Source organism: Emydura macquarii, unplaced genomic scaffold, assembly GCF_026122565.2.
Source record: "Emydura macquarii macquarii isolate MOO-44397 ecotype Brisbane River unplaced genomic scaffold, CSIRO-AGI_Emac_v2 contig_2506, whole genome shotgun sequence".
Classification (NCBI taxonomy): domain Eukaryota; kingdom Metazoa; phylum Chordata; order Testudines; family Chelidae; genus Emydura; species Emydura macquarii.
The window spans coordinates 120,585-145,689 of record NW_027132643.1 but is presented as its reverse complement, the minus strand read 5'-3'; the positions used below and the strand labels follow the sequence as shown (position 1 = coordinate 145,689).

General features: G+C 41.5%; 2 protein-coding genes and 1 pseudogene across 2 annotated transcripts; all 3 read right to left on the bottom strand.

Annotated features, from left to right (window-relative positions):
* Nucleotides 1-1,281: 1,281 nt before the first annotated feature.
* LOC137163319 (olfactory receptor 6M1-like) lies at nucleotides 1,282-2,346 on the bottom strand (annotated as a pseudogene).
* A 1,818-nt stretch (nucleotides 2,347-4,164) lies between these two features.
* LOC137163317 (olfactory receptor 6M1-like) lies at nucleotides 4,165-5,764 on the bottom strand. The gene is made up of 2 exons (XM_067563495.1): nucleotides 5,608-5,764; nucleotides 4,165-5,199 (listed from the first exon to the last, which is right to left on the bottom strand). Exon 2 carries the CDS (start codon nucleotides 5,179-5,181, stop codon nucleotides 4,165-4,167), a length of 1,017 nt encoding a protein of 338 aa, XP_067419596.1. The 5' UTR covers nucleotides 5,182-5,199; nucleotides 5,608-5,764.
* Nucleotides 5,765-14,229: 8,465 nt separating this feature from the next.
* LOC137163297 (olfactory receptor 6F1-like) lies at nucleotides 14,230-16,099 on the bottom strand. Its single transcript, XM_067563485.1, has 2 exons — nucleotides 15,974-16,099; nucleotides 14,230-15,344 (listed from the first exon to the last, which is right to left on the bottom strand). Exon 2 carries the CDS (start codon nucleotides 15,324-15,326, stop codon nucleotides 14,361-14,363), a length of 966 nt encoding a protein of 321 aa, XP_067419586.1. The 5' UTR covers nucleotides 15,327-15,344; nucleotides 15,974-16,099; the 3' UTR covers nucleotides 14,230-14,360.
* Nucleotides 16,100-25,105: the final 9,006 nt, after the last annotated feature.

The window sequence follows — 25,105 nt, the reverse complement described above, 5'->3', positions numbered from 1 at the left end:
GCAGCCTAAGAACAGAAGACTGTGTGCGAGACACACAGTGACAAGCAGTCTACTCCTAGCCATACAAAATCTCTCAGTGTGAGGGCAGCACTATTTCGTGTAATTTAAACGTGAAAATCTAGCAGGACTATGTCTATTACATGCCCACTAGGGTGCAGTGTACATTCATCCCATATCCACATTTACATTTGAATGGGGTTTATTTTTAATTCAAGGTCTTTGATAGCTTTTTTTTTAATAATGATTAAGAAATTTAGGATTACAAACATGGCAAGGGAATACAGAACAGTCAATTATGCATTTATCGACTGACTAACAAACAGTAATAAGGACTGTCTCTGTATTCTAGGAATGAGTATATACAGGAAGAGAGAGTTTTAGAGAAGAGAGAAAGGAAAAATCTCAAACTATTCCAGGCATTAGAGGGGAGAGAGAGGATTTTGTTTAGATTCACGGGGAAGAATTCAGATACATCTGAGATAGATCGATTTGCTATAGAAAGTGTGCATTCAAATCCCTTTGGCAGCTTTGAAAATATTAATCCCAAGTATGCATCTCCCCTTATGGCAGAAGGTAGCATGAAGACACTGCACGCCCAGTGAGCACAGGTTTAAATAGCAGCATAGAGCAGTGGTTCCCACCCTTTTTGGCTCGAGGGTCACAGATATCATTTTTACAACCCTAAAGGGCCACCAGTCTCCGCCAGCAGCCCCCGACCCCCACTGCAGCCAGACGGAAGGAGCCTCCTCACTGATCTCACGTCTCCCCAGCTGCAGCAGGGAAACCCCACGCATCCTGTAGCCCTCTGAGCTCCCTCTGGGTCCTTAGGCAGTGGCTCCCTTCTGCAGCCAGCAGGAGGAGAGCTGCGGGCCACTTTGAATGCCCCCGTGGGCCATTTTTGGCCCCCAGGCCACAAGTTGGGACCCACTGGGGTACAGGGTGAGGCAAAGCTTTGGTGGGCAGAGTAGAAGAGAATACCCTACACACCGGAACCCCCAGATCATATACCCTATATGGGCTCTATGCACCCGCCCAAGCCGTGCCTTCCACCTTTACGCTGCAAATTGTAGCCGTGTCATCTTCTGCAGCTTCCCCACCGCCATAGCCTGTCACTGCGGTGTGATGAGTCGAGACAGGGCCTGCCTTTCACTGCGACGTGGAGCTACACACGTAGTCCATCTGCTGCTATAAGTGTAGAAGTGTGCTAAAACAGCGACCCATTAGCTCCAGCAGAAAAGATGCATGGTTTTAGCAGGGGAGGACTGAAAGTTGACTGAATGTTTATTTACAAAAACTACAGCTGGAGAAAGGGCTGTTACACATAATTGGGCTAAACATGGACAGATTGATTCTTGTCTTCACCTTATTGCTTTTTTTGTAGCTACATCCAGAAACCAGCCACAGACCGGGGAACAACTTTGCAGTATTCCGATTAAAGGCTTCTCTCCGGGCAAGCGGCACAGTCTTGTTTCTGAGGCTATAGATAAAGGGATAGAGGAAAAGGTACAATATGGTGTTCAACCCAACCACCCCTTAGTTCACATCCAAGGAGAAACTTCCCAAAGGCCTGGCATACAAAACAATGCAACTTCCGTAGACAACAGCCAAAGCTGTGAGATGAGAGGGACAGGTCGGAAAAGCTTTCTGTCTGCCTGTTGGGATTCACAGAATAGAAAAGAAGATGCTCACATACGACAACATTATCAAGCAAAATGAGCTCGGCCCTATGGTTGAAATCAAAATGGAATCTGCCCATTTAACTCCACTGGTATTAGTGCAAGAGAATAGGAAAAGGGGTGAGTTGTCACAAAAGAAAAGGTTGATCACATTTGGCCCACAGAATCTCAGCTTCAAAATCAAAAGCATCTGAAAACTCATAACCATGAAACCTCCCACCCATGAACCAAGAACTCGTTGGACACAGAGTCTCTGCTTCATGATGCTGCCATATCGCAGAGGGTAGCAGATGGCAACATAGCGATCAAAAGCCATGACTACAAGAAGGGTGAACTCTGTAGCTCCAAGGGTGAAATAGAAGATGGACTGGGCCATGCAGAGGTGGAATGACATGGTTTTGCTGACTGAGAGAAAGTTCAGCATCATATTAGGGCTTGTAACCAAAGTGAACCAGGTTTCCAAGAAGGACAAATTGGCGATGAAAAAGTACATGGGAGAGTGAACTAGGTGATCCACCCACACACTGAAAATGATCATCATGTTTCCCGTGATCAGGTAGGTGAAAAGTAGAACCAGGAAGAGGAAAACCTTCAGTTTCTCACCAACGCTGAAAAATCCCACTAGGATGAACGCAGTTATTAATGAAGTTGCTAAAAAGGATATCATCATCCTGGGGTTAATAATGGGAGTGTCGTACATAAGAAATGGAAGGCAATTGCTCTACTTTACTTGCACTGGTGAGGCCTCAACTGGAGTACTGCGTCCAGATCTGGTCCACCACATTAGGAAAGGTGGATAAAATGGAGAGAATCCAACAAAAGCGATAAAAGGTTTAGAAAAGCTTAGCTACGAGTTTAAAAAACTGGGTATGTTTCTTCTTGAGAAAGGAAGAGTGGGGTGAACCTGAGAACCATCTTCAAATATGTTAAGAGCAGTTATAAACGGGATGGTGCTCAATTCTTCTCCATGTCCACTAAAGATAGGACAAGAAAGAAAGGCCTTAATTTGCAGAAAGGATGATTCAGGTCAGATATTAGGAAAATTGTTCTAATTGTAATGGTAGATAAGTAATGAAATAGGAAGAGTCTGGAATAGCTGTCATTGGAGATTTTAAAAAACAGGTTGGACAGACATGTGAGGGATAGTCCAGGTTTACCTGGTCCTACCGCAGCACAGGGAGCTGGACTAGATGACCTCTTGAGGCCTGAATTTCCAGGATTCTACAAATATCGGGAGTTGTTTAAGTTTCGCTTCGCTGCAAAGGACCAGGGTTGGGATTCAGGAGTGGGGCTTTCCTCTCTGAGTCACCACAGATCCCAATACCCAAGATCATCACCATGGGGCATATTGCTTAAGGGAGAAGTGCTTAGCCAGTGTAGTACAATGGCAGTGGAAGAGAGGGGAGCTGGTGGGAAATCTAGAATTCCATTTCATGGATTCAAAATGTTTTTTTCCTTCTGCATCAGAAGAAAACAGAGACCTTCCAACTTATTATAGCTACGGCTACACTGACTGCAGCAAAGTCGCTGCCCTCAGATCGATTTCTCTGGATCGACTGAGCAGTCAGTGAAGACCAGCTCAGTTGATCCAGAAATCGACGTTTTAAGACCACCTTCACAAGTGGCGTAGCGCTGCGTCGATGGGAATTGCCTTCCCATCGGCGCGGTGCAGTGAAGACAGCGCACAGAAGAGAAGCAGAGAAGTCGACGGGAGTTACACAAGTTTTTTGCGTAGTTCGCGTAACTCCCGTCGACTGCCGCTGAATCTCAGATGTAAGTGTAGACAGGGTCTATGAAACAGGTTCTCTGTTTAGGGTAGTGTTATTAGTCAGTTCTAGAAAGAAGCCAGCTCTCACTCTAAAGCCCAATGGTTTGCATAATGTCTAGGAACATGAGTCTCGCAGGTTCCAGTCACTACATGGCCTGGTTTGAAGCTGGGAGTTGAACGGGTGTCTGTCACATCACGAGCACTTCTTCTAACCAGCAGGATCTGTGATTGAAGAATCTCTCTATCAGTTCATTCTGGATCTGAGAAACCTGCAGAATGTGACTAACATTCTACAGCTGCTGAGAGAAATGATGAAAATCTGAAACCTGACCTCAGAGATGTAAGGCCACAGATTTCTTGTCAGACCTCGGGCTATTCATTTTATCTATAAACATTACAGCTAATGGTTTCCTGCCCCACAAGGATGTAGCGAAGGTCTTGGGATTAAACTCATGAAGATTAAAGAAGTGCCTAACAAATATTTGGTACCCAGCACCCATTGAAAGTGGTATGGCCTGAAGGAAGCTTGCTCTGCTGTTCTCAAGATGTGTTTGTTCTATGGATAATTGCACATGGATCTCAAGCATGTGACAGTTCAGCACTTTAAAGGAAGGCTTAATTATTCTAATTATTTCCTTGAAGAATAGAATTGACTAATCATTTATTTATAAAAAAATATATCTGTGAAGGAAGGACTATTATACTTAATTTGGATACACATTAGGAAACTGATTCATGCCCTGCTATTCTTTCTGTTGCTTTTCTTCTAACTATAAAGAAGCCTGGCACAGATTGAGGAACAGCTTTCCAGCACTTCACAATGGCTTCTTGCAGGGCGAGCTTCATGGTCTTGTTTCTGAGGCTGTAGATAAAAGGGTTGAGGAAAGGATACAGTACGGTGTTAAGCAGAGCCACTCCTTTGCCAACATCTAAGGGAGAACTTCCCAAAGGCCTGGCATACAAAACAATGCAGCTTCCATAGACAACAGTCAAAGCTGTGAAATGAGAGGCACAGGTAGCAAAAGCTTTCTGTCTGCCGCTGGCTGTTGGGATCTGTAGAATAGAGAAGATGATGCTCACATATGACAACATTGTTAGGCACAATGAACTCAGCCCTATGGTCGAGATTAAAGTGTAATCCGCCCTTCTGATCTCAGCGGTGTTAGTGCAGGAGAGTTGGAAAAGGGGTGAGTTGTCACAAAAGAAATGGTTGATCACATTCGGTCCACAGAATCTCAAATTTGAAAACAGGAGCATCCGAAAACTCATAATCATGAAGCATCCCACCCATGAACCAAGAACTAATTGGACACAGAGTCTCTGGTTCATGACGGTGGCATATTGCAAAGGGTGGCAGATGGCAACATAGCGGTCAAAGGACATCACTGTTAGGAGGGCAAACTCTGTTGCGCCCAAGGCGAAATAGAAGAAAGACTGGACCATGCAGCCATGAAATGAAATAGTTTTGCTGACTGAGAGAAAGTTCAGCATCATCTTAGGGCTTGTGACTGAGATGAACCAGATTTCCAAGAAGGACAAATTGGCAATGAAAAAGTACATGGGAGTGTGGAGCCGGTTATCCAGCCACACTGTGAAAATGATTACCCCGTTCCCTGTTATTGTTATCAGGTAGATGAGGAGAACCACCAGGAAGAGGAAAATTTTCAGTTTCTCTCCAAGGCTGGAAAATCCCAGTAGGATGAACACAGACACAGCCGTTTCATTTCTTCCCTCCATGTCCGATGTCAGTGTTCTCTGTAGAAAAAACAATGAAGATAAAAGCATGACGTTGTAGATTCATGGCTATTACAGTAAGATGGGACCTTGTGATCTTCTAACCTGACTTTGTATGTAACACATGACATATGTTTTTACCTAGTAACTTCTCCTTTAATTCCCTAACTTGTTGATATGACCTGCTCCTCCCTGGGAACACCCTTATTCAACACCAGTGTCTCAACTTCGGTACTACCTCTCCTGACACTTGTAGGTAAATAAAGGGTGCCGTTTTTCTTAATTCTATTTCAAGGGCCCTGCATGTCGCTTTAAAATCCATTGAGACGGAGTGCCTCTGAGTTTGGTGTTTGTAAAACCATTACTCTTATTTAACCTAAACAAACAAACAATTATAGACATTGAATTCAGTCTCCTACTTTCACTCACTAGTGAAGCTAGAGTTTATCACAGTCTGGCAGGGATTCCCATCCGGATCGGAGTCCAGCTCCCTGAATGACCTCTTTGATCCAGCTCCCTCTGTCCTCTGGAGGCAACTGATGACTCTTTAAATAAATAAATAAAATCCATAAAAGCCATCCAGGAGTCCAAGCCATGGTGTCTCTGAGCATCCAGCAGCATATATAGATTTTTGGACTTCGTTTTACAACATATTCCATCATAAATTCCAGGGGCAGAAGGGACCACAATGATCAACTAGTCTGACCACCTGTATAACTCCAGCTATTGCACTTCCCCAAAAGAATTCATTTGGAATAAGAGCCTATCTATTAGAAAAACACCTAATCTTGATTAAAAAATGACCAGTGCTGGAGAATCCATCACCAACCTGGCAAATTGTTCAGAAGGTTAGCTCCCCGCATTGTTAAAAAATGTGTACCTGTGTTCCAGTCACTTGATCTTGTCAGATTTTTTCTGCTATTTTGAAATATTTGTTCTCCATGTAGGTGCTGACAGACTGTGACCTTGTAGGTTTCCCTTTATTAAGCGGAGTAGAGTGTCCTCCTTGAGTATATCACTCTAAGCAATGTTTTCCACAGCTGTAATCATTCTTGTGGCTCATTTTTGAACCTCCCCAGTCTATCATCATGCTTCTTCAAGTGTGCACTCCAAAATCTTCCAGCAGCAGTTGCACCAGCTCCAAATACAATGGACAAAACACTTCTCTTCTCCTTCTCAGGACTCCATCTGGTGCTGTCCATTGACAACAAATTGAAACAAAATGGACAGAGCCAGACAGGTACCCAGAAGTCACCTACTACAGGACAGACCCAACCAAGAAAACAACAGAACACCACTGGCCATCACCTACAGCCCCCAGCTAAAATCTCTCCAGCCCATCATTAAGGATCTACAACCTATCCTAGCAGATGATCCCTCACTTGCTCAAGCCACGGGAGGAAGACCTATCCTTGCTTACAGACAGCCCCGCAATCTGAAACAAATACTCACCAGCAACCATACAAGAACACTAATTCAGGTACATACCCCTGCAACAAACCCCGTTGCCTGCTCTGCCCCCACATCAACTCTAGTGACATCACAGGTCCTAACCACATTAGCCACACCATCAGGAACTCATTCACCTGCACATCTACTAATGTAATATATGCCATCATGTGCCAGCAATGCCCCTCTGCCATGGACATTGGCCAAACCGGACTGTCACTGCGCAAAAGGATAAATGGACACAAATCAGACATAAAAAATAGAAACATCCATAAACCAGTCGGAAAGCACTTCAATCTCCCAGGACACTCTATAGCTGACTTGAAAGTTGCCATATTTCTACAAAAAAACTTCAAAAACAGACTTCAAAGAGAAACTGCTGAGCTTGAACTGGTCTGCAAACTTGACACAATCAAACTGGGTTTAAACAGGGACTTGGAACGGCTACCTCCTAATCAATGGTTGTGAATAGGCCTCAACTACTTCCCCATTGTTGTTCCTTAAACTTGGATGTATGTATGTACACACACACACCTACCTGCCTTTTGATTTCTATTTCTTGCATCTGAAGAAGTGGGTTACAGCCCATGAAAGCTTACGCCTGCAGAAATTAAAATTGTTCATCTTTAAAGTGCTACAGAACTCCTGGGTGTTTTTTTTTTTTGTTTGTTTTTTTAAAGTGCATCTTATTTCTTATTTGAATTTGAACTTCTGCTTCCAACCTTTGGATATCTTTTTCTGCCTGATTAAAGAGCCTTCTACGATCAGAAATCTCTTCCCCATGTATTCACTTGTATGCTATTAAGTCCTCTTAGTAACATTTCTTCAATAATTTAAAGAAATGGAGCTTCACTGGTATATTATATTGCTCCAGCACCACGTCTACCTTTCTGAATTTTTTTCTACAGGTGTGACTTGGTTTCAGTCTAAAGTACCAGATTGGGAAGCTTGTGGGCTCTTCCGTCTAGCAGAGAAATGAAAAACGTGATCCATTGAATGGAAGTTGAAACAAGACAAATTCAAACTGGAAAAAAGTTGTAAATTTTTAGCAGTGAAGGTAATTATTCATTGTTATAACTTACTGAGGGTCATGGTGGAGTCTCATCATCGCTGACAATTTTTAAATCATGATTGGATTTTTGTCTGAAAGATCTGCTCCCAGAATTTTTACGGCCTCTGTTCTAAAGGAGGGCAACGTAGATGATCACAATGGTCCCTTCTGCTCTAATCTAGGAATAGCCATACCATAGTTTCATATCTTTACCTTTCCACATTGGCTGAGCAATGGGTACTGTCATTTAGAAAATAAACAGAAAACACATCTCAAAACCTCTCTCTCTCTCTCGCTCTGCTGTTCTCTTGAAATCTCTCCTTCTCTGTGCATCTGGACAAAAACGTTTCCCTTCTCCCTCTCTATAAATAAGGTTTTTAAAATGCTATGATTTCCTCTAAGGACTGGCAACACCAAGGGAAAACTACCAAAGGCAAGAAAGCTCATAAGGCAACCTCAGATGCAGGATTAAATTGAACACACAAATGGTCATTTTTAAGGCTAAGATTGGCGGTGGCATATTGCAAAGGGTGGCAGATGGCAACATAGCGATCAAAGGACATCACTGTTAGGAGGGCAAACTCTGTTATGCCCAAGGCGAAATAGAAGAAAGACTGGACTATGCAGCCATGAAATGAAATAGTTTTGCTGACTGATAGAAAGTTCAGCATCATTTTAGGGCTTGTGACTGAGATGAACCAGATTTCCAAGAAGGACAAATTGGCAATGAAAAAGTACATGGGAGAGTGGAGCCGGTGATCCAGCCACACTGTGAAAATGATTACCCCGTTCCCAGTTATTGTTATCAGGTAGAGGAGGAGAAGAACCAGGAAGAGGAAAATTTTCAGTTTCTCTCCAAGGCTGGAAAATCCCAGTAGGATGAACACAGACACAGCTGTTTCATTTCTTCCCGCCATGTCCGATGTCAATGTTCTCTGTAGAAAGAGTAACAATGAAGATAAACGAATGGCATTTTCACATATTCATGTATTGTAAAGCCAAATGAGACCCTTGTGACCTTCTTGCCCCGCTTTGTACATAACATATGACAAGATTTTGCATAGTAATTCCTCGGTTAATCCCATAATGTGTCATAAGAATGGCCATATTGGATCAAACCAACTGTCCATCTAGGCCAATAGCCACTGTCAGAAGACAGGATAATGCCAGGTGCTTCAGAGGGACTGAACAGTAGAGGTTAATTATCGGGTGATCCACCCCTTCATCCTCCCCAGCATCTGGCAGAGCAAGTCTCAGGGACACCCAGATCATGGGGTTGCATCCATGACCATCTTGGTTAATAGTTCTTGATCAACCTATCCTCAATGAACTTATTCTTTTTGAACCCAATTATCCTTTTGCTATTCACAACATCCCCTGGCAATGAGATCCACAGGATCATGGTGCGTTGTGTGACGAAATGTTTCCTTTTGTTTCTTTTAAACCTGCTGCCTATCAATTCCATTAGATGGTCCCTGGTTTTTGTGTTCCATGAAGGGTTAAACAACATTTCCATATTCATTTTCTCCACACCATTCATAATTTTATAGACCTCTCATGTCTCCTTCTCCCTCCTCCACTGTTGTCTCTTTTCCCAACTGAACAGTCTTGGTCTTTTTAATCTTTCCTCATATAGAAGCTCTTCCATACCCCTAATTATTTTTGTTACCCTTCACTGTACCTTTCCTATTTCTAATACATCTTTTCTGAGATGGGGCAACCAGAACTGCCCAGAGTGTTCTCGGTATGGGAATATTATGTATTTATATAGTGGCATTATGATATTTTCTGTCTTATTATCTATCCCTTTGCTCATGGTTCCTAACATTGTTAGCTTTTTTGATGGTCACTGCACACTGGGTGGACGTTTTCAGAGAACTGTCCACAATAACTCCAAGATCTCTTTCTTGAGTGATAACTAATTTCAGCCCTACCATTTTGCATGTCTACTTGGGATTATGTTTTCCAATATGCCTAACTTTGCATTTCTCAACATTGAATTTCATCTGCCTTTTTGTTTCCCAATCTCCCTGTTTTGTGAGACTCCCTTGTAAATCTGCTTTGGATTTAACTATTTTGTGTAATTTTGTCCCATCTGCAAACTTTGCCATTTTTGTGCAGCGGCAATGAAAAAAGCAATAATATATTAGGAACCATTGGGAAAGGGATAGATAATAAAGCAATAAATATCATGATGCTATTGTAAATCCATGGTATGCCCACACTGAATACTGCATGCAGAACTGGTTGCCCCATCCAAAAAAAGATGTATTAGATATGGAAAAGGTACAGAGAAGGGCAATAAAAATAATTAGAGGTATGGAACAGCTTTCAAATGAAAAGAGATTAATAAAACTGGGACTGTTCATCTTGGAAAAGAGAGGAGTATGGGGGAATAGATAGAGGTCTAGAAAATCATGAATGATTGTCTCAACTCTTGTATAACTCCTGCCACTGAACTTCCTCAAAATAATTCCTTTCGGACTAGAACCTAGAAAAACTTTCAATCTTTATTTAAATATTACCAGGGATGGAGAATCCACACCAACGCATCGTGAGTTATTCAAATGCTTAATTTCCCTTACTATTAAAAAAAAAAGTGCACCTTAGGGGCAGTCTCTATTTTTCTAGCTTCATCTTCCAGCTGTTTGATTACTTTTACTTTTGTCTGCTAGTTTGAACGACTTATTCCCCATTTAGGTACTTATGGGCTGTTTTCAGTGTTTCAAAGATAGTGAATCCTTAATCAAAGTAAAAAATGTTCACAACCCCATTATATTGATTATAAAAAATAAAGTATTTATCAAAACAACAACAACAACAGGTCTATTGAATACAACTATTACATTTGAGCACAGAAACTTTGAAGCTTTTGATGACCCCAAATTTATTCTGGAAATTTTATTTTCTGTGTGTCAGAATTATAATAAAAATTTCAATTTTAATGTCTCCACCCCAAGAGGACACAACCCATCAGCTGACAAAGATCTAACCTGCCCGCAGCAGCACAAACCATAAGATTGCATCTAGTAATTTCTCCATTGAGATCACAACTTGTGGTTGAAATAGAGGATGTATCTTAGAAAGACATCCAAACTCAATTTAAAGACTTAATGTGATGAAATATCCTCCACATCCCTAGGTAAATTGTCCCAATAGTTAATCTCTCTCACTTATAAAAATGTGCACCTTACTTTTTGTTTGAATTTGTCTAACTTCTGCTTTCAACCATGGGATATTTTTTCTGCTAAATTAAAGAGAGTCTTCTACAGTCAGAAATCTTTTCCCCTTGTAGGCACTTGTACACCATGAACAAGTTCTCTGAACCTTTTCTTCCATAATCTAAATAGACTGAACTTCACCACTGTATTCTGTTGCACCAGCATTCTGCCTTCCTTGCTGAATTCTTCCTTTATACCCCTTTTGTAGAGCAGTGACATAACAAATGCAGTAGCTAATGTCCCACTTAAATATACCTTCTATTGATAAGCTGAATGGACGGAGTTCCTTGAGACTAACAAAAGATAAGGTTAAGGGGTGACTTAGTTACAGTCTCAAGCACCTACATGAGGAGCAACTGTGCTTTTCCAGCTATCAGAGAAATGCATAACATGATCCGTTGAATGAAAGTTGAAACAAGACAAATTCAAACCAGAGAAAAATTTACACCTTAACAATGAAGATAATTAACCACTCTAACAACTTTCTGAGGTCGTGGTGGATTCTCCATCACCGACAATTTAAAAAAGAAGATTGGATGTTTCTTTCTAAAAAATCTGCTCTAGGAGTTTTTTCTGTGATATTCTTGACCTGTGTTACAGAGGATTTCAGACCAGATGACCAAAATGATCCCTTCTGGCCATTAATCTAAGAATTTATAAACCATGGAACATCAAAGCGTAGGAATAGCAATACCTTGTTACATATCTTTACCTTTTCAGAGTGGCTGAGGAACAGATGAGAAATGAAATAAACACCTCTTTCTCTGAAGCATTCCCTCTCCTCAGCATGTCTCCTCTGTGCATCTGGGACATAAACTTTGCCTTCACCCACTCAGATCTGGCAATACCAATGGGAAATTACCTAACAAGAAATCACATAGGACACTCGGAGATACCTGGTCAAATTGAATACAAAAACAGTCGCCTTCTTTATGGCTCAGATTTTCAAAAAGCCTAAGGAAGTTAGCTGCAGAGCTCCCATGAGATTCAGGTGCTTAAATTCCTTAGGAATCTTTGAAAATACTACTATAAAATTTTAAAGCTGAACAGAGTGATTAATTTAGTTTTTTTGAATTTCCCAAATTGATTTTTTTTTTCCCATGATTTTTTCCATCAAAATTTGGAATGATGCACTGAAAACAAACTGGAAAATATTTCTTAAACATTCACAAATGCTTTACCTGTTTTGCAAGCACTTTTATTGATTATATTCTTAAATAGACATCTTAAATATAAATCTTAACTAGATTGTAGGTAGAATGGCAAATTGGTGTGTGTTTGTGAGTGTGGTTCAATGAATAATGACTCTTTCAGCTAGCTTGCAATTGAAAAAATAAAAATTGTTTCAGGTTGAACCAAAAGATAAATACATGTTTTTGGTGACTGCAAAAGTAAAAGAAAAAATTATTTTAGGTCAAATTACAAAACAAATATTTTGTTTCAATGAAATATTTTGATTTTTTTCCAAAAAAAATGTAGCTGACCCAATTCAGTGAACCCATTGTGAAATTTGAAAGAAAAAAAACCTTTTGGTATTGTTAAATCAGTATTTAGATCCAAAAGAGTTTTAGTTGGAGAAGGTTACCCATGGAGCATTTGTACGTGTATTACACTGTGTTTCTGTGTGAATTTCTTGATATTGAGATGGGCAGAATAACATTTTCTTTACCAATTCAAATGGAAAAGTTAGACTATTGTTCTAATAGAGGATTACTAGTGGTGTTATCTGGGAGGCCACGATTAAAGAAGAACAGAGAATAGACTTTATCCAAAGATAGGCAACACCAAGTCCAGATAACTGTTAGTATTGCAGCAGTAATTAGAACATATGAATGGCCATACTAGATCAGACCAGTCATCCATCTAGCTCAGTATCCTGTCTTCAGACAATGGCCATCACCAGGTACTTCAGAGGGAATGAGCAGAACAAGTAATTATCAAGTGATCCACCGCACCGACCATTCCCAGCCTCCGGCAAATAGCAAATCCTGCTGTTTTATATTGTGTTGGAGACTAACTCCGGAACATGCTTGCCTGACATGCATACATAGAGCTACAATCTAGGAAGATTACTCCGAGAAACTGTAGAGTCCTGTAATGAAATCTCAGGTGTATCTAGGAGGCCCTGTTTACTTTGTTGCTGACTTTCCAAGCCACTATAGAGAATTGCCACTATAGAGATCCTGAGTCCTGATTCTGTAGTTTTCAGAGTACAGGAGAAGGGTAAACATAGTAACCAACTTTATAAAAGGAAACACAGTAGACCCAGAGAATTTTAGACCAGTCAGCCTAACTTCAATACCTGGACAGATACTGGAACAAATTATTAAACAATCAGTTTACAAGCATTTTGCAAGTAATAGAATTATTAAGATAAAAAACAAATAATGACAAACCAACCTAATTGCCTTCTTTGAGAGGGTTATTGGCCTACTGAATGTGGGGAGGCTGTAGATGTGATATAATCTAGATGTTTGTAATGCTTTTGACACAATCTCACATGGTGTTCTCATATGCAAACTAGTAAAATGTGATCCAGATGAAATTACTATCAGTTGGGTACAAAATTGGTTCAAAACCTGTACTCTGAGAATAATTATGAATGGTTCTTATCTATTGAGGGTTCAACAAGTGTCAGTCCTTGGTCCAGTACTATTCAATATTTTAATTAATGGCTTGGATAACCGAGTGCTTATAAAATGTATGGATGATGACATCAAGTTGAGGGGTTGCAAGCACTTTGGAGGAGAGTATTAGAATTCAAAGTAACTGACAAATTAATGGATTGGTCTGAAATCAACAACAAGAGGAAATTCAAGGAAGATAATTACAAGTCAGTAGACTTAGGAAGGAAAAAAACACATGCGCAACTACAAATTGGACAAGATAACGCTGGGTGGTAGAACTGTTGAAAAGGATCTGGGGCTTAACTGAAAACTTTCCAACCAGAAGACAGAAGGAGAGAGAGGAAACTCGGCCGAGATGTTTAAAGAAGCCTGAAGGAAGTGAGGCACCGCACTTACAGTGGATCAAAAATAAAACCTCATTTGACAATTCCAGACCAAATTAACTACTTCATGTGTAAATACGGGCAAGGCACTTAACCTAGCCTGTGCATTATTTTCCTATTTAGAGACGCTGGGAGGGTGCGATTGTGAAGACAATATCCATTAATGATTATGGAGATGCTTAAATAATACAGTGGTTGTAAACTCAGCGAATCTTGCTTCTATCAATGTGGAGTCTGTTGTGTGGATCAATGCACATTGGTACCCAGTGTCTCTTAGTCCAGCGCTTTTCAAAAGAATGAAATAAAGAATTTGAATTCACTCTCTACACAATAGCCTTGAGAGAACTTTAATTAAAAAAAGGATAAAGAGGCTATCGCACATAACTTGGCTACATATTGCAACACTTATTTATGCATTTCTCATTATTATTTGTTGCGCTTCTTGCCTCCATCAAGAAGCGCAACACAACTTGGGGAACAACTTTGTCCTGTTATGACTAAAAGCAACTCTCAGGGCAAGTTTAACACTCTTATTTCTCAGGCTGTAGATGAAGGGGTTGAGGAATGGGTAAACCGCGGTGTTCAGCAGAGCCACCCCTTTCTTGAGTTTCAGAGATAAGTATCCAGTGGGCCTGCCATACATAACAAAGCAGCTTCCGTAGGCCAGTGTTACAACAGTAAGATGGGACGCACAGGTGGCAAAAGCTTTCTGCCTCCCAGTGGCAGAAGGGATTCTCAGAATAGCGTAGGCGATGCAAGCATATGAGAGCATGGTTAAACATAATGAACTCAACACTATGGCGGACAACAAAATGGAATCCACCTTCTTGATGAGTTGGGTGTCAGTGCAGGAGAGTTGGAAAAGGGGAGCGCTGTCACAAAAGAAATGGTTGATCACATTCGGGCCGCAGAATCTCAGTTTGGACACCAGGACCATCCGTAAACTTATAACCATGAAGCCTCCCAGCCAAGAAACGAGGACTAGTTGGATACAGAGTCTTTGCTTCATGACGGCAGAATATCGTAATGGGTGGCAGATAGCAACATAGCGGTCAAAGGACATAGCTACTAGAAGGATAAATTCTGTAGCTCCCAGGGCAAAGTAGAAGTAGGACTGGGCCATGCAGCCAAGGAATGAGATAGTTTTGCTGCCCGAGAGAAAATTCAGCAACATCCTGGGATTTGTGACTGAGGTGAACCAGATCTCCAAAAAGGACAGATTGCTGATGAAAAAGTACATGGGAGTGTGGAGTCGGTGATCCACACACACTATGAAAATGATTAACGCATTCCCTGTGAGCGTGACCAAGTAGGTCAGTGAAAGAACGAAGAAAAGGAACATCTGAAGTTTGTCCCCAACTCCGGAAAACCCCAGCAAAACGAACTCGGCCACCTTGGTTTCATTTCCTTCCTCCATTTCCGATTTTGGTTTCTCCTGTAGAAAGAGCAACAATCAAAAAAATAACAGCACAAACCTCAATTTATCATGTTTATGGATTCAACCACCATGTTCTGGAGGCTTGAGACACACAAAAGATATACACTCGAGACTATGGTAAACTCACAAGCTAAGGAAGGAGCTAGAGAATTAGTGAGAACTGGGGAACCCCTTGTTCTCTGTCTAACTTGTTCAATGGGTCTATTGCTGCTTATATAACAAATGAAACATGAGGGAAAAAATATGGTTCCCGAATAATTGTCTTTGCTCAATATTCAAAAAACAGGCAAAGCCCGGCGATACACAGAGTTCCTTCCACTGGTTTGGGGTGCCTTCTAAATCTTAAGACACAGGGAGCACAACTAGAGAGCTCACCAGCTATTGAAAGAGATCTAACCTGTTTCTAGACAAAGTACAGGAATTAGGGTATGTCTCTTGAAATACGGAGGGATGCATTTGCACATGCTTTTGAATCATATGATGATCTTATAAATTGCTCCGGGTCAGTTTCTCAGCTGGTGTCAATCAGCTAACTCAATTGGTATCCATAAATTCATTGTTTTAAACAAAAAAGAGGAAAAATATAAACGTAGCTAACCAATTTTAACCGTTACAAATTCACTCACGCTGCCGAGGTTCTGTGGGGTTGAGATTATAACGTGGCAAGAGTAACTCTTCCTCCTTTGATACAGCAACGTAGGAGAGCTGTCCACATTCAATCCTGGTACGGAATTCTTACACAATATATACAGCTGAAAAAACCAGAAGAAACCGTCTCTTCTTCAGGGCTCCTGCGGGAATATTGTGTCCAGTTCTGGGCACCGCACTTTGGGGAGAGATGTGGACAAATTAGAGAAAGTCCAGAGGAGATCAACCAAAAAAAAAAATTATTAAAGGTCTATAAAACCTGACCTATGAGGAAAGATTTTTTAAAAAAATTGGATTTGTTAAAAAGTAGAGAAGACAGAGGGGACTTGATAAACTTTGACGTATTTGAGGACTGTTAAGATGAAGGTGCTAAATTTTTCCCCTTAACCACTGAGGAGAGGGCAGGAAGTAATGGGGTTAAATTCTAGATTTACATTAGACATTGGGAAAAATTCCTATCAGGGGAGGTGGTGGAGTCTCCGTCATTGGAGATATTTAATAAAAGATTAAACAAAAACTTGTCAAGGATTGTCCAGATAATATGTAGTCCCACTTCAGTGCAGGGCAGTGGACTAGATGACCTACTGAGGTCCCTTCCAGTCCTACATTTCTATAATTCTCTGATACAACAACTCACAGACAGGGGAAGATGGTAGCACTGATTAACAATTTTGATCAGCATGATATAAAACTGGCCAGCATGGAAAGCAGTGGTCAAACTGCACACCCTCTGGGAAGCCATTGCTGAATTCTTCATAGACATTGCAGAGCAGACATGCAAACTTTCTTCCCCAACTTACTTCCCTCTCCAAAGGCATTTTGACTTCGCTCTTCAATCCTGGGCTACTCCCTCTTTTGTGCCTTTCAGAATCTCTGCCCCTTGCTCTCTCCTGTATTTATTCGGACCAGTCCCTTTCACCTATGTCCAAATTTGGCATTGGGTAGGCTTGTGCCGTACATTGGAAGATCTATAGCGCCAGTCCTCACTATCTGTGGCCCATGAATGCTTTCAAGGTTTAACAAAAAAAACTCTTGTTCCATGAACAGATGAAGCCAAGTTTCAAGTTTTGTTTTGTTTTGTTTTTTTAAACAAAACCAAAATGGACCATGAGAGCGAGACAGTCGTTCCAGTTGGAAACATCCCACTTTGTAGAGGTAATTAAATCAACATCGAGAGAGGCTGCAGACACCCCTTGTTAAAGCACGCACCTTAGATGCAAGAGTGCCAGGTTCTCCAAGTGAGTCAGAGCAAGAATTTGAAGCTGAGGGGGTCACATCCCAACCAAGCGCCCTAAACACCCCCCAATTCTCAGCCTGTCATCTCCTGTTCTGTGGTTTCATCCAGAAATTTCATCCCGGACTTGGGAAACTTTCCGAGCAAAACTTCTGTTGAAGCTGACCCTTTCCCACAAAAGTTTTGCTTTCAACAAAATTGGAATTTTCCAATGAAAAGTCGTTTCATTGAGAAATTGCTGACCAGGTATTCTGAATAGTAGGAACAAAGCATAAAAGGAAAAAAAAGGGTTTCAGCACAAAATAGTTGCTACACATCCTTTTCCCTTAAAGTTTAGGTAGGCCTAAACCATCTAACATATTTCCCCTTCTCTTCCCAGACTAGGGTACTAGCTGAGGTCTCTGCCTCTCTCTTGAGCTTCAGGGCCTCCAGTTTCTCCACCCCTAAGTTTTGTTTCAGATTTCCACCAGGATTTCCCTCTCACTGTGTCAAGCCAGGGACGTTGAACTTGGCAGGGCCAGAAGTAAACGGCAAAAGGAACAAATACCTGCTTTGTCCCATTACGTATTGGTAAATGGATGGCTATCCGATGTATTTGTCTGCTTTCCTGTTTATGTGCGCACTAGCCCACGCTTGAATTAGCCTGTAGAAGCCATATAGCAACCACCACAATGAATCATATTCCTAAAATATCAGAAGCAGCTCACACATCCTTCCCAAGGAGAAGAAGAACAGGTCAGACACTCACCTGGTGTAAACAAGGAGACCTTCATTGATTATAGTGGAGCTACAAGGATTTATATCAGCTGCAGTCTGATCCACATGATTTAAATATGATAATCTGAAACACACATCGGTCTAGCCTCATACATACTCAGTCCATCCATCTATTTCCCCCCCACCCATACACACTCCTCTCTCCCCCCGCATAGACAGAGCGATGAATGAGTGTCTCTATCCATCCTTACGGAAGGTGGTCAGGAATTTGATAACATTTTCTGAAGAAGAAAATGTTATTTAATCAAAACGGAAATTGTTAATAGAAACAGAACAGTTTCAGTTCAACTTTTTTCAGGAAGATTTCTCAAGGTCCTGGATGAAATTTCTGGTCAAAAAACACAAAGAGGGAGAAAGCAAGGCCTACGAAGAGCCGATATCCTAGTGGTTAGGACACTTTCTGAGATATAGGAGACCCAAATGCAAATCCTCGTTCTGTCTTATTCGCAGCTGAGACTTAAACCTCTCTCTCTTGCTCAGCTGAGCGTTCTAGTCATCTGACTATTCTAGGCTGGGTCTCTCTTTAATGGACAATTTTGAAAGAGCTCTGTTGGCTCAATGCGGAATAAAATTTTTTTGGCAAAACTGAATTAGTTTTCCATCCAGCCCAAATCCCCATAAACATTCATCTCTCTCTCACACACACACACACACACACACACACCCTACCTAGCTCCCTGTCCCCATATACACTTAAGTATCTGCTAAACTAATGTTTAGAGTCCGGGAACGGAAGACACCTTGAAACGCGGCAACCTAATTCAATACAAATACTCACATTATAATCTTTATTGATGAGAACTCCCTGAGAAGTTATCAGTTGGCCACCTTTGATTCAGATCTAGTCATGCAAGCACCAGATGGTTCTTTGAAGATATAGCTAACATTTTCAGTGAATCATTTAAAATTGCAGAGCTATTTCACTGGGGTGGTGATACATTCAAACTAGTTATTTTGAACCTGTCCCTGAATGTTGTGATCCAATATTTATGGAAATTCACTCGTCTTAATGCAGAAGGATTATAATACAGAGCCTCATGGGAAAGCAAGCATACTGAATACAAAACAGACAAGTTTCACTATGTAGCAGTTGAGAATATTTCACATTTTGGCAGGTTAAAATGCATTTAATAACCCACCTTAGAACCAGCAGCAATGGAACCCTTTCAGGTGCAGATTTCTTACAAGGACACTGTATACAATAGATCCTTAGTGTGGTGAGAATATAACTACTGCAACAAAACTAAACAGAAGTACAGCCAAACACTACTAACTACTCAGAAATGTAAGGATATGGGAATGTAGCCATCAACTCAAGCATAAGCCTGAGTAAAAGTGACAGAAGCTGGTTCTTAATATTTATAGTACATTGAAGATTTAAGGTGTGTTAAACCTGGTAATCATCATCACATTTTATATGACACCTCATCATCGAGCCTCAGGGTGAAAACCTCACCTGGGAATTAAAAATTAGATCTTTCTGCCTGTGTATTAGGAGAAATAAACAATGTAAATATTTAGTCTCCCTGAAAAAAGGGAGGATCAATGAGTGAAAGCCATGCTGCACTGTAGTAAATATTCCTATTGGGGTTTACATAAGTAAACCACTAACTATCCACTGATAAGATCTTTCAATCTCGTTTTTTCTTGGACAATTTGCTTACAGCAAAAGAGAGAAAACAATGAGGTTGCAGTACTACTTTCGCCCTTTCAGAGCTTCACTAGACAGATTTTTTTTTTTGAATTTGTCTGTTAAATCTTATTGTTTGATGCAGTTGCACTGCTTTGCTATCGTGCAAACGTTTCCCTGTAACGGGACCAAATCTCATACATTAGCTTTTCCAGGATTTCATTTCTTTTATTTTGGGGTTTTTTGCAAGTACATCAGTGCTAAAAATGGAGAAGATCACACTTTAAGGTTCCACTTACAAATGGTTTGTGAAGGATAAAGGAAATCCTGCATACAAAATTTTACATCAGTTTAAGGCCTGAAGGGACCATTAAGATAATCTAGCCTAACCTCCTGTGTACAGAGAATGTTATTTAACCGTTATTTAACCCAACAACTTGTCTTTGACTGAAACATATCCTCCAGAAAGATATACTGTCTTTAAGACCTCAAGAACACAAGCCCGGCTTAACCCTTAAACTGAAAGCAGAGGGTTGGCAGATGCTTTTATTAACCCTTTTGCAATGGTTTAACTAACTCAGTTTAAAATCCCACCTTACGCTAAACCTGCACAGTTATGTATAAACACTTGAGAATTACTGTTCTAAGGGGCTTTTGCAGTATGGGGTAGTCATCTGTTCCACAACACTGTGGTGCCTGAACACCTCACAGCCATTAATGCATTTAGCCTCCCTATGCCCTTGGGAAGTAGGACAATTCTACCATCCCCATTTTACAAATGGGGAAACTGAGGCACGGAGCCCCAAGGTCACAGAGTCGGGGGTTGAACAGGGAACAGATTCCCCGTTCCCAGGCTAGATCCCAAACCAAGATAGAATGAATCTGAAGCTCAGTCACAGATTCCTCTTACATAGCTTGTTATTAACCTATTCCCCCGGCCCCCCGCAGTAGAGAGAGGTGAGGAACATGGGGGAACTTTTCCACACAAATTGCAATAACCATTCATTTTAAATGGACACTAGAGGGAGGCAAAGGACTAGAAAAGAAAATAGGGCTGCTCTCTTTCACAGAAATACAGTTAAAACACCTGTTTTCAGTCTGTGGTAGAATTCACCAAAAGGAAATCTGTACACATTAACCACATCCTCTCTTAGCCCTTCAATCATCCCACAGCACACAGACTGCTCCTGAAGTCAATGGGTTTTTGACCAGGCCCATAAACTCAAGGGTTTGATGGTGAATCCAGCTCTCCCCACAACTTTCTCTGTTAACTGTGCTTTTACTCAGATGCCAACCATCCTTCCTGGCTTGTACTTATTGCTTGGAGGGATGTTTGAAACCGAATTGAAGTAGCATATGCAAATCCAGTAACAGGACAGCCTATTGAAAAGCAAGCAAACCTGAATATTTATTGAGAGAATTGGTACCAAAGTCATTCTCCACAAAGGTGTAGCTGATCCGTTAAGGGGGTAGATCCTAATTCTGCAATATGATTCAGATCATTCTCTTGTTTTTCCTTTTAGAAACTTTTTCAGGTAAGCCTTTTTCTTGTTTTTTTTTTTTTTAATGTATAGTTTACGCAAAACCAGTAAATTCTGGCAAAGACATTCAAAAGCGGGTGCCTAAAATTAAGATGTTCAAAGGTGACTATGACAATGATTTGGAAGCATAATTAAAGGCGCTCAGGCAATTCTGACAAGCTTTGCTTATTTAGATTCCTCATGTGGATTTAGGCCTGATTTTTAAAGGTATTCAGGCACCTAAATGTCCAGAAAGGGTCCTTTGAAAAATCACACTAGGCATCTAACAGCTGCCCCTCATTTATTTCAATAGACATTAAACACCGAGGTGAAAATACCACTAGGCATCTAGATGCGTCTTTAGCCCCATAAAGACCTTTAAATATCAGGGCCTAAGAGACTAAGTAAAGAATTTCAAAAGCTCTTAAGTGATTTAGGTATACAAGTCCCAATGAAAGCTGATGGGATTTAGGGTTCCAAGCAGAGATCCCAAGAGAGTTTGATGCCAAAATCCCAGTGAAATACAATGGGATATGGGCACCCAACTTTTTGGAAGTTTGACACGCTCAGCTTCAAACAATGAAAATCTTGGCTACTTTTTTAAAAGATTAGCCACCATCATTCTGTGTTTGCAGGGGTCAAGGCAGACGTACAACTAGTGGAGTCCGGCGGGGACGTGAGAAAGCCTGGAGACTCCCTCCGCCTCTCCTGTAAAGCCTCCGGGTTCGACTTCAACATCTACTGGATGAACTGGGTCCGTCAGGCTCCTGCGAAGGGACTGGAGTGGGTGTCCACGGTTACCAGCGATGGAAGCCAAGCATACTACTCCCCGGCTGTTCTTGGGAGATTCACCACCTCCCGGGACAATTCCAACAACCTGGTGTTCTTACAGATGGGCAGCCTGAAAGCTGAAGACACAGCCATGTATTACTGTTCCAGACACACAGTGAGGAAAAACAGGTCATTGTTCTTGCAAGAACACACCAAGCACGTGTTTGCAAAGGGAGGGAAGGTGCAGCAGAAATACTGAAGCAGCTGAGGGCTTTTTGATACAATTGTGGCAGGGAAAAAAAAGTAATTGAGCAGAGAAGAAGCCCTATTTACACTTGGCAAGGTAAAAATAAGTTGAATTTAATTTTAAATGTCAGAGAAGTAGATGTCTTTTTTTGAAAAAAATCCCTGGAAGGGTGAAATGCCCCTATGGTGGCAACAGATGGTTGAAAATGAAAAATTGGATGGCTATTCCACATGTGGCAGCAATGGGGCAGGAATCATCAAGGAAAGATACAAAAGACTATTTGGGGGAAACCTATGGAGAGCCCTTGGGGGACAGGGAGATAGAGGAAGGCTGTGAAAGATGCCAGGAGGGCCTGGAATCCTCCGTGTCAGAATATTTCCTGGTGGTGCTGGCCTCTTAGCTTTTGAGAAGGGAGAAATCAGCAGCCCTGGACTTATTTTTAGAAATAAAAGCAAAGGACACTTTAGCTTCAGTTTTCAAGGGAGCCTAAGGGGGTGGGGTGCTTAACTTTGAATGAGGTGTCTAAATACCTTAGGTGATACCGTAGTTCTGTGGGACAAAGCCACACGTTGTCAGTGTGAATTATGCCAACGTTTTCGCTGTGAAATTTACCATAACTCTTCCTGGGGACATTCTGTTCTTTATTCACAAGGAATATGCAGTACCTACCCAGGGGCCAGAGGATGGGTAAGAACTGCCCAAGAGGCAGATGTGGTATGATCTGTCCCTTGAACAGGTCTCATTTGGTGTCTAATAATTAGAGACTGGCTTAAACTCTGAAGCAAGAAGCTTAATAATCCTTTCAGATTTTCTGCTGTCATGAATCACGACAATTCTGGACATTTTCCTGCTTTGTTAAGAGTTCAGTGTTGCAGTTTAGACATTGGTCTGACACGACTCAGTGAATCTGGGGTCAAACTCTGACACAGATACTGGGTGTGGTCTCTGACCAATTGATCGTGCCTCAATTTCACCCACCTGCAAAAGGAGGATCGTAGTTTATATTTGCAGCACTGCCCCACCAATCCTGACGCAGGAGAAAAGTGAAATGATGCATCCCCTGCCCCGAAAATGTTGCTATGTCACGTCTAATCTAGTGCTTTCCAGAGTGCGTCAGACAAACGCCACCCAGTCATGCTCCGTGGCTTTTAAGGTGACAGCATTACGCATATGCAAATGAGGTAGGGACATTTCCTCTTTAAAGCCTCAGTGCAAATGGTCACCAGCAAAAGGAATTTGCTTCCTTTTCCTCCACAGAAGTGGTTTTAGCCAAGCAACCATGGCCCCTGTGCTAAGCTTCCTCTTCTTCGCAGCAGTCTTATCAGGTAAGAATGACCAAAGGCATCCAGTTATGTTTGAGGTCAGAATTTCAAAACTGCCTAAAGGATTTGAACACTCAATTCCCATTAAAATTAGTGGGAATCGGATTCAAATCCCTTAGGAACAAAAATAGTATTTGCGAGAGGACTAGTGGGAGAAATAGCATTAACTTTGACATTCGTGATATTAGAAGAGATGTATTTTGAAGAGCCAGATGAGACTGGGTCTCGTGTGATAGGTACTGTACAAAGCGAGATGAAATCGCGGTCCCTGAAGTAGCTTGCATTAGATGTTCAAAATCCGCCTAGGGGATTTGGCTCCCTGATTGTATGAATGGGAATTGGACAGCCGAATTCGCTGAAAAAATCTTGCCTTAAATAGACAAGGCAGACTGACTAAGTATGGGGAGAAGGAAAGATATTGATCCCCTTTGCACGTACAGGTATGTGGCAGGACAGGGGAAAACATGGAGCAGCTAAATGGACTCATTAATTCTTGCTTTTTATCATCAGGTGTCCAGTCCCAAATCCAGTTTGTCCAATCCGGTGCAGAAATCAAAAAGCCTGGAGAGTCTATGAAGCTGACCTGCAAAGCGTCCGGCTACACATTTAATGAGTACAGAATGAGCTGGCTCCGACAGGCTCCTGGGAAAGGACTGGAGTGGGTCGCATCCATTAGGACAGATACTTTTGAGACCTTCTATCCCCAAAATCTTAAAGGGCAAGCCACCATCAGCGTGGACGTCCCCAGCAGCACAGCATATTTGCAGATGAGCAGCCTGAAATCTGAAGACACCGCCGTGTATTACTGTGCAAGACGCACACTGAGACAAGACATATCCCTGGCCATTCAAAAACCCAGCCTGAAAGAGTTTGCCATTTCTGACAGTGGCCGTGTCCCTTCAATGTCCTATCACCGCAGCAGATACAAGGCCCTGATCCTGGAAACACACACACACGCTTACCTTCACTCACATGAGTAGTCACCTTGGCTGGGATTCCCCTAAGGGAGTTAGGCACCCAAAGCCTACTGAATTTCAAAGGGAGTTGGGTGCCTGATTCTCTTAGGTTCCTTTGCAGTTCCTAGCTACTGAATTCAATGGAATTACTCACCTGCACGCAGGAAAGTGCTTTACACTCCTTGGGAAATCCTAGCTTTGTGATCTTCTACTCCACCGTCACAGACACCAGACAGCGCTGGGAAGAAGTTCCCCTCACAGCCCATTCTAAAATATTTTGCAAGTAAGGGGGTCTCTTGCACGTTCCTATGAAGCAACTGGTGTTGGGGGAAGTTAGACTGAACTAGATGGACCATTGGGTTCTTCCATTTCTTCTGGCATTTCCCCTGAATTCTGTAGTTCTGTGTAACCCTCTCCCCACCCCATCTTCAGTGTGGGAATTATTTAGTCTGTTCTTTATGACACAGGGCATTTATAGTCAGACTTTCCACCCTGAAATGCAAAGATAGGAAATAAAGTTCAAAGTAAGGCAAAGAATTCTAATATGACATGTTGGAATTAAATTAAGGTAGAGTAGAGGTTCTCTTTTCCCCTCCATCAAGTGCAATGAACCTAAGGGAGTTAGGTGCCCAAATCCCACTGTAAAACAGTGG

Bases quoted from the DNA above. Each gene is read 5' to 3' on its own strand.
- LOC137163317 (XM_067563495.1), bottom strand. From the start codon at position 5,181: ATGGAGGGAAGAAATGAAACGGCTGTGTCTGTGTTCATCCTACTGGGA.
- LOC137163297 (XM_067563485.1), bottom strand. From the start codon at position 15,326: ATGGAGGAAGGAAATGAAACCAAGGTGGCCGAGTTCGTTTTGCTGGGG.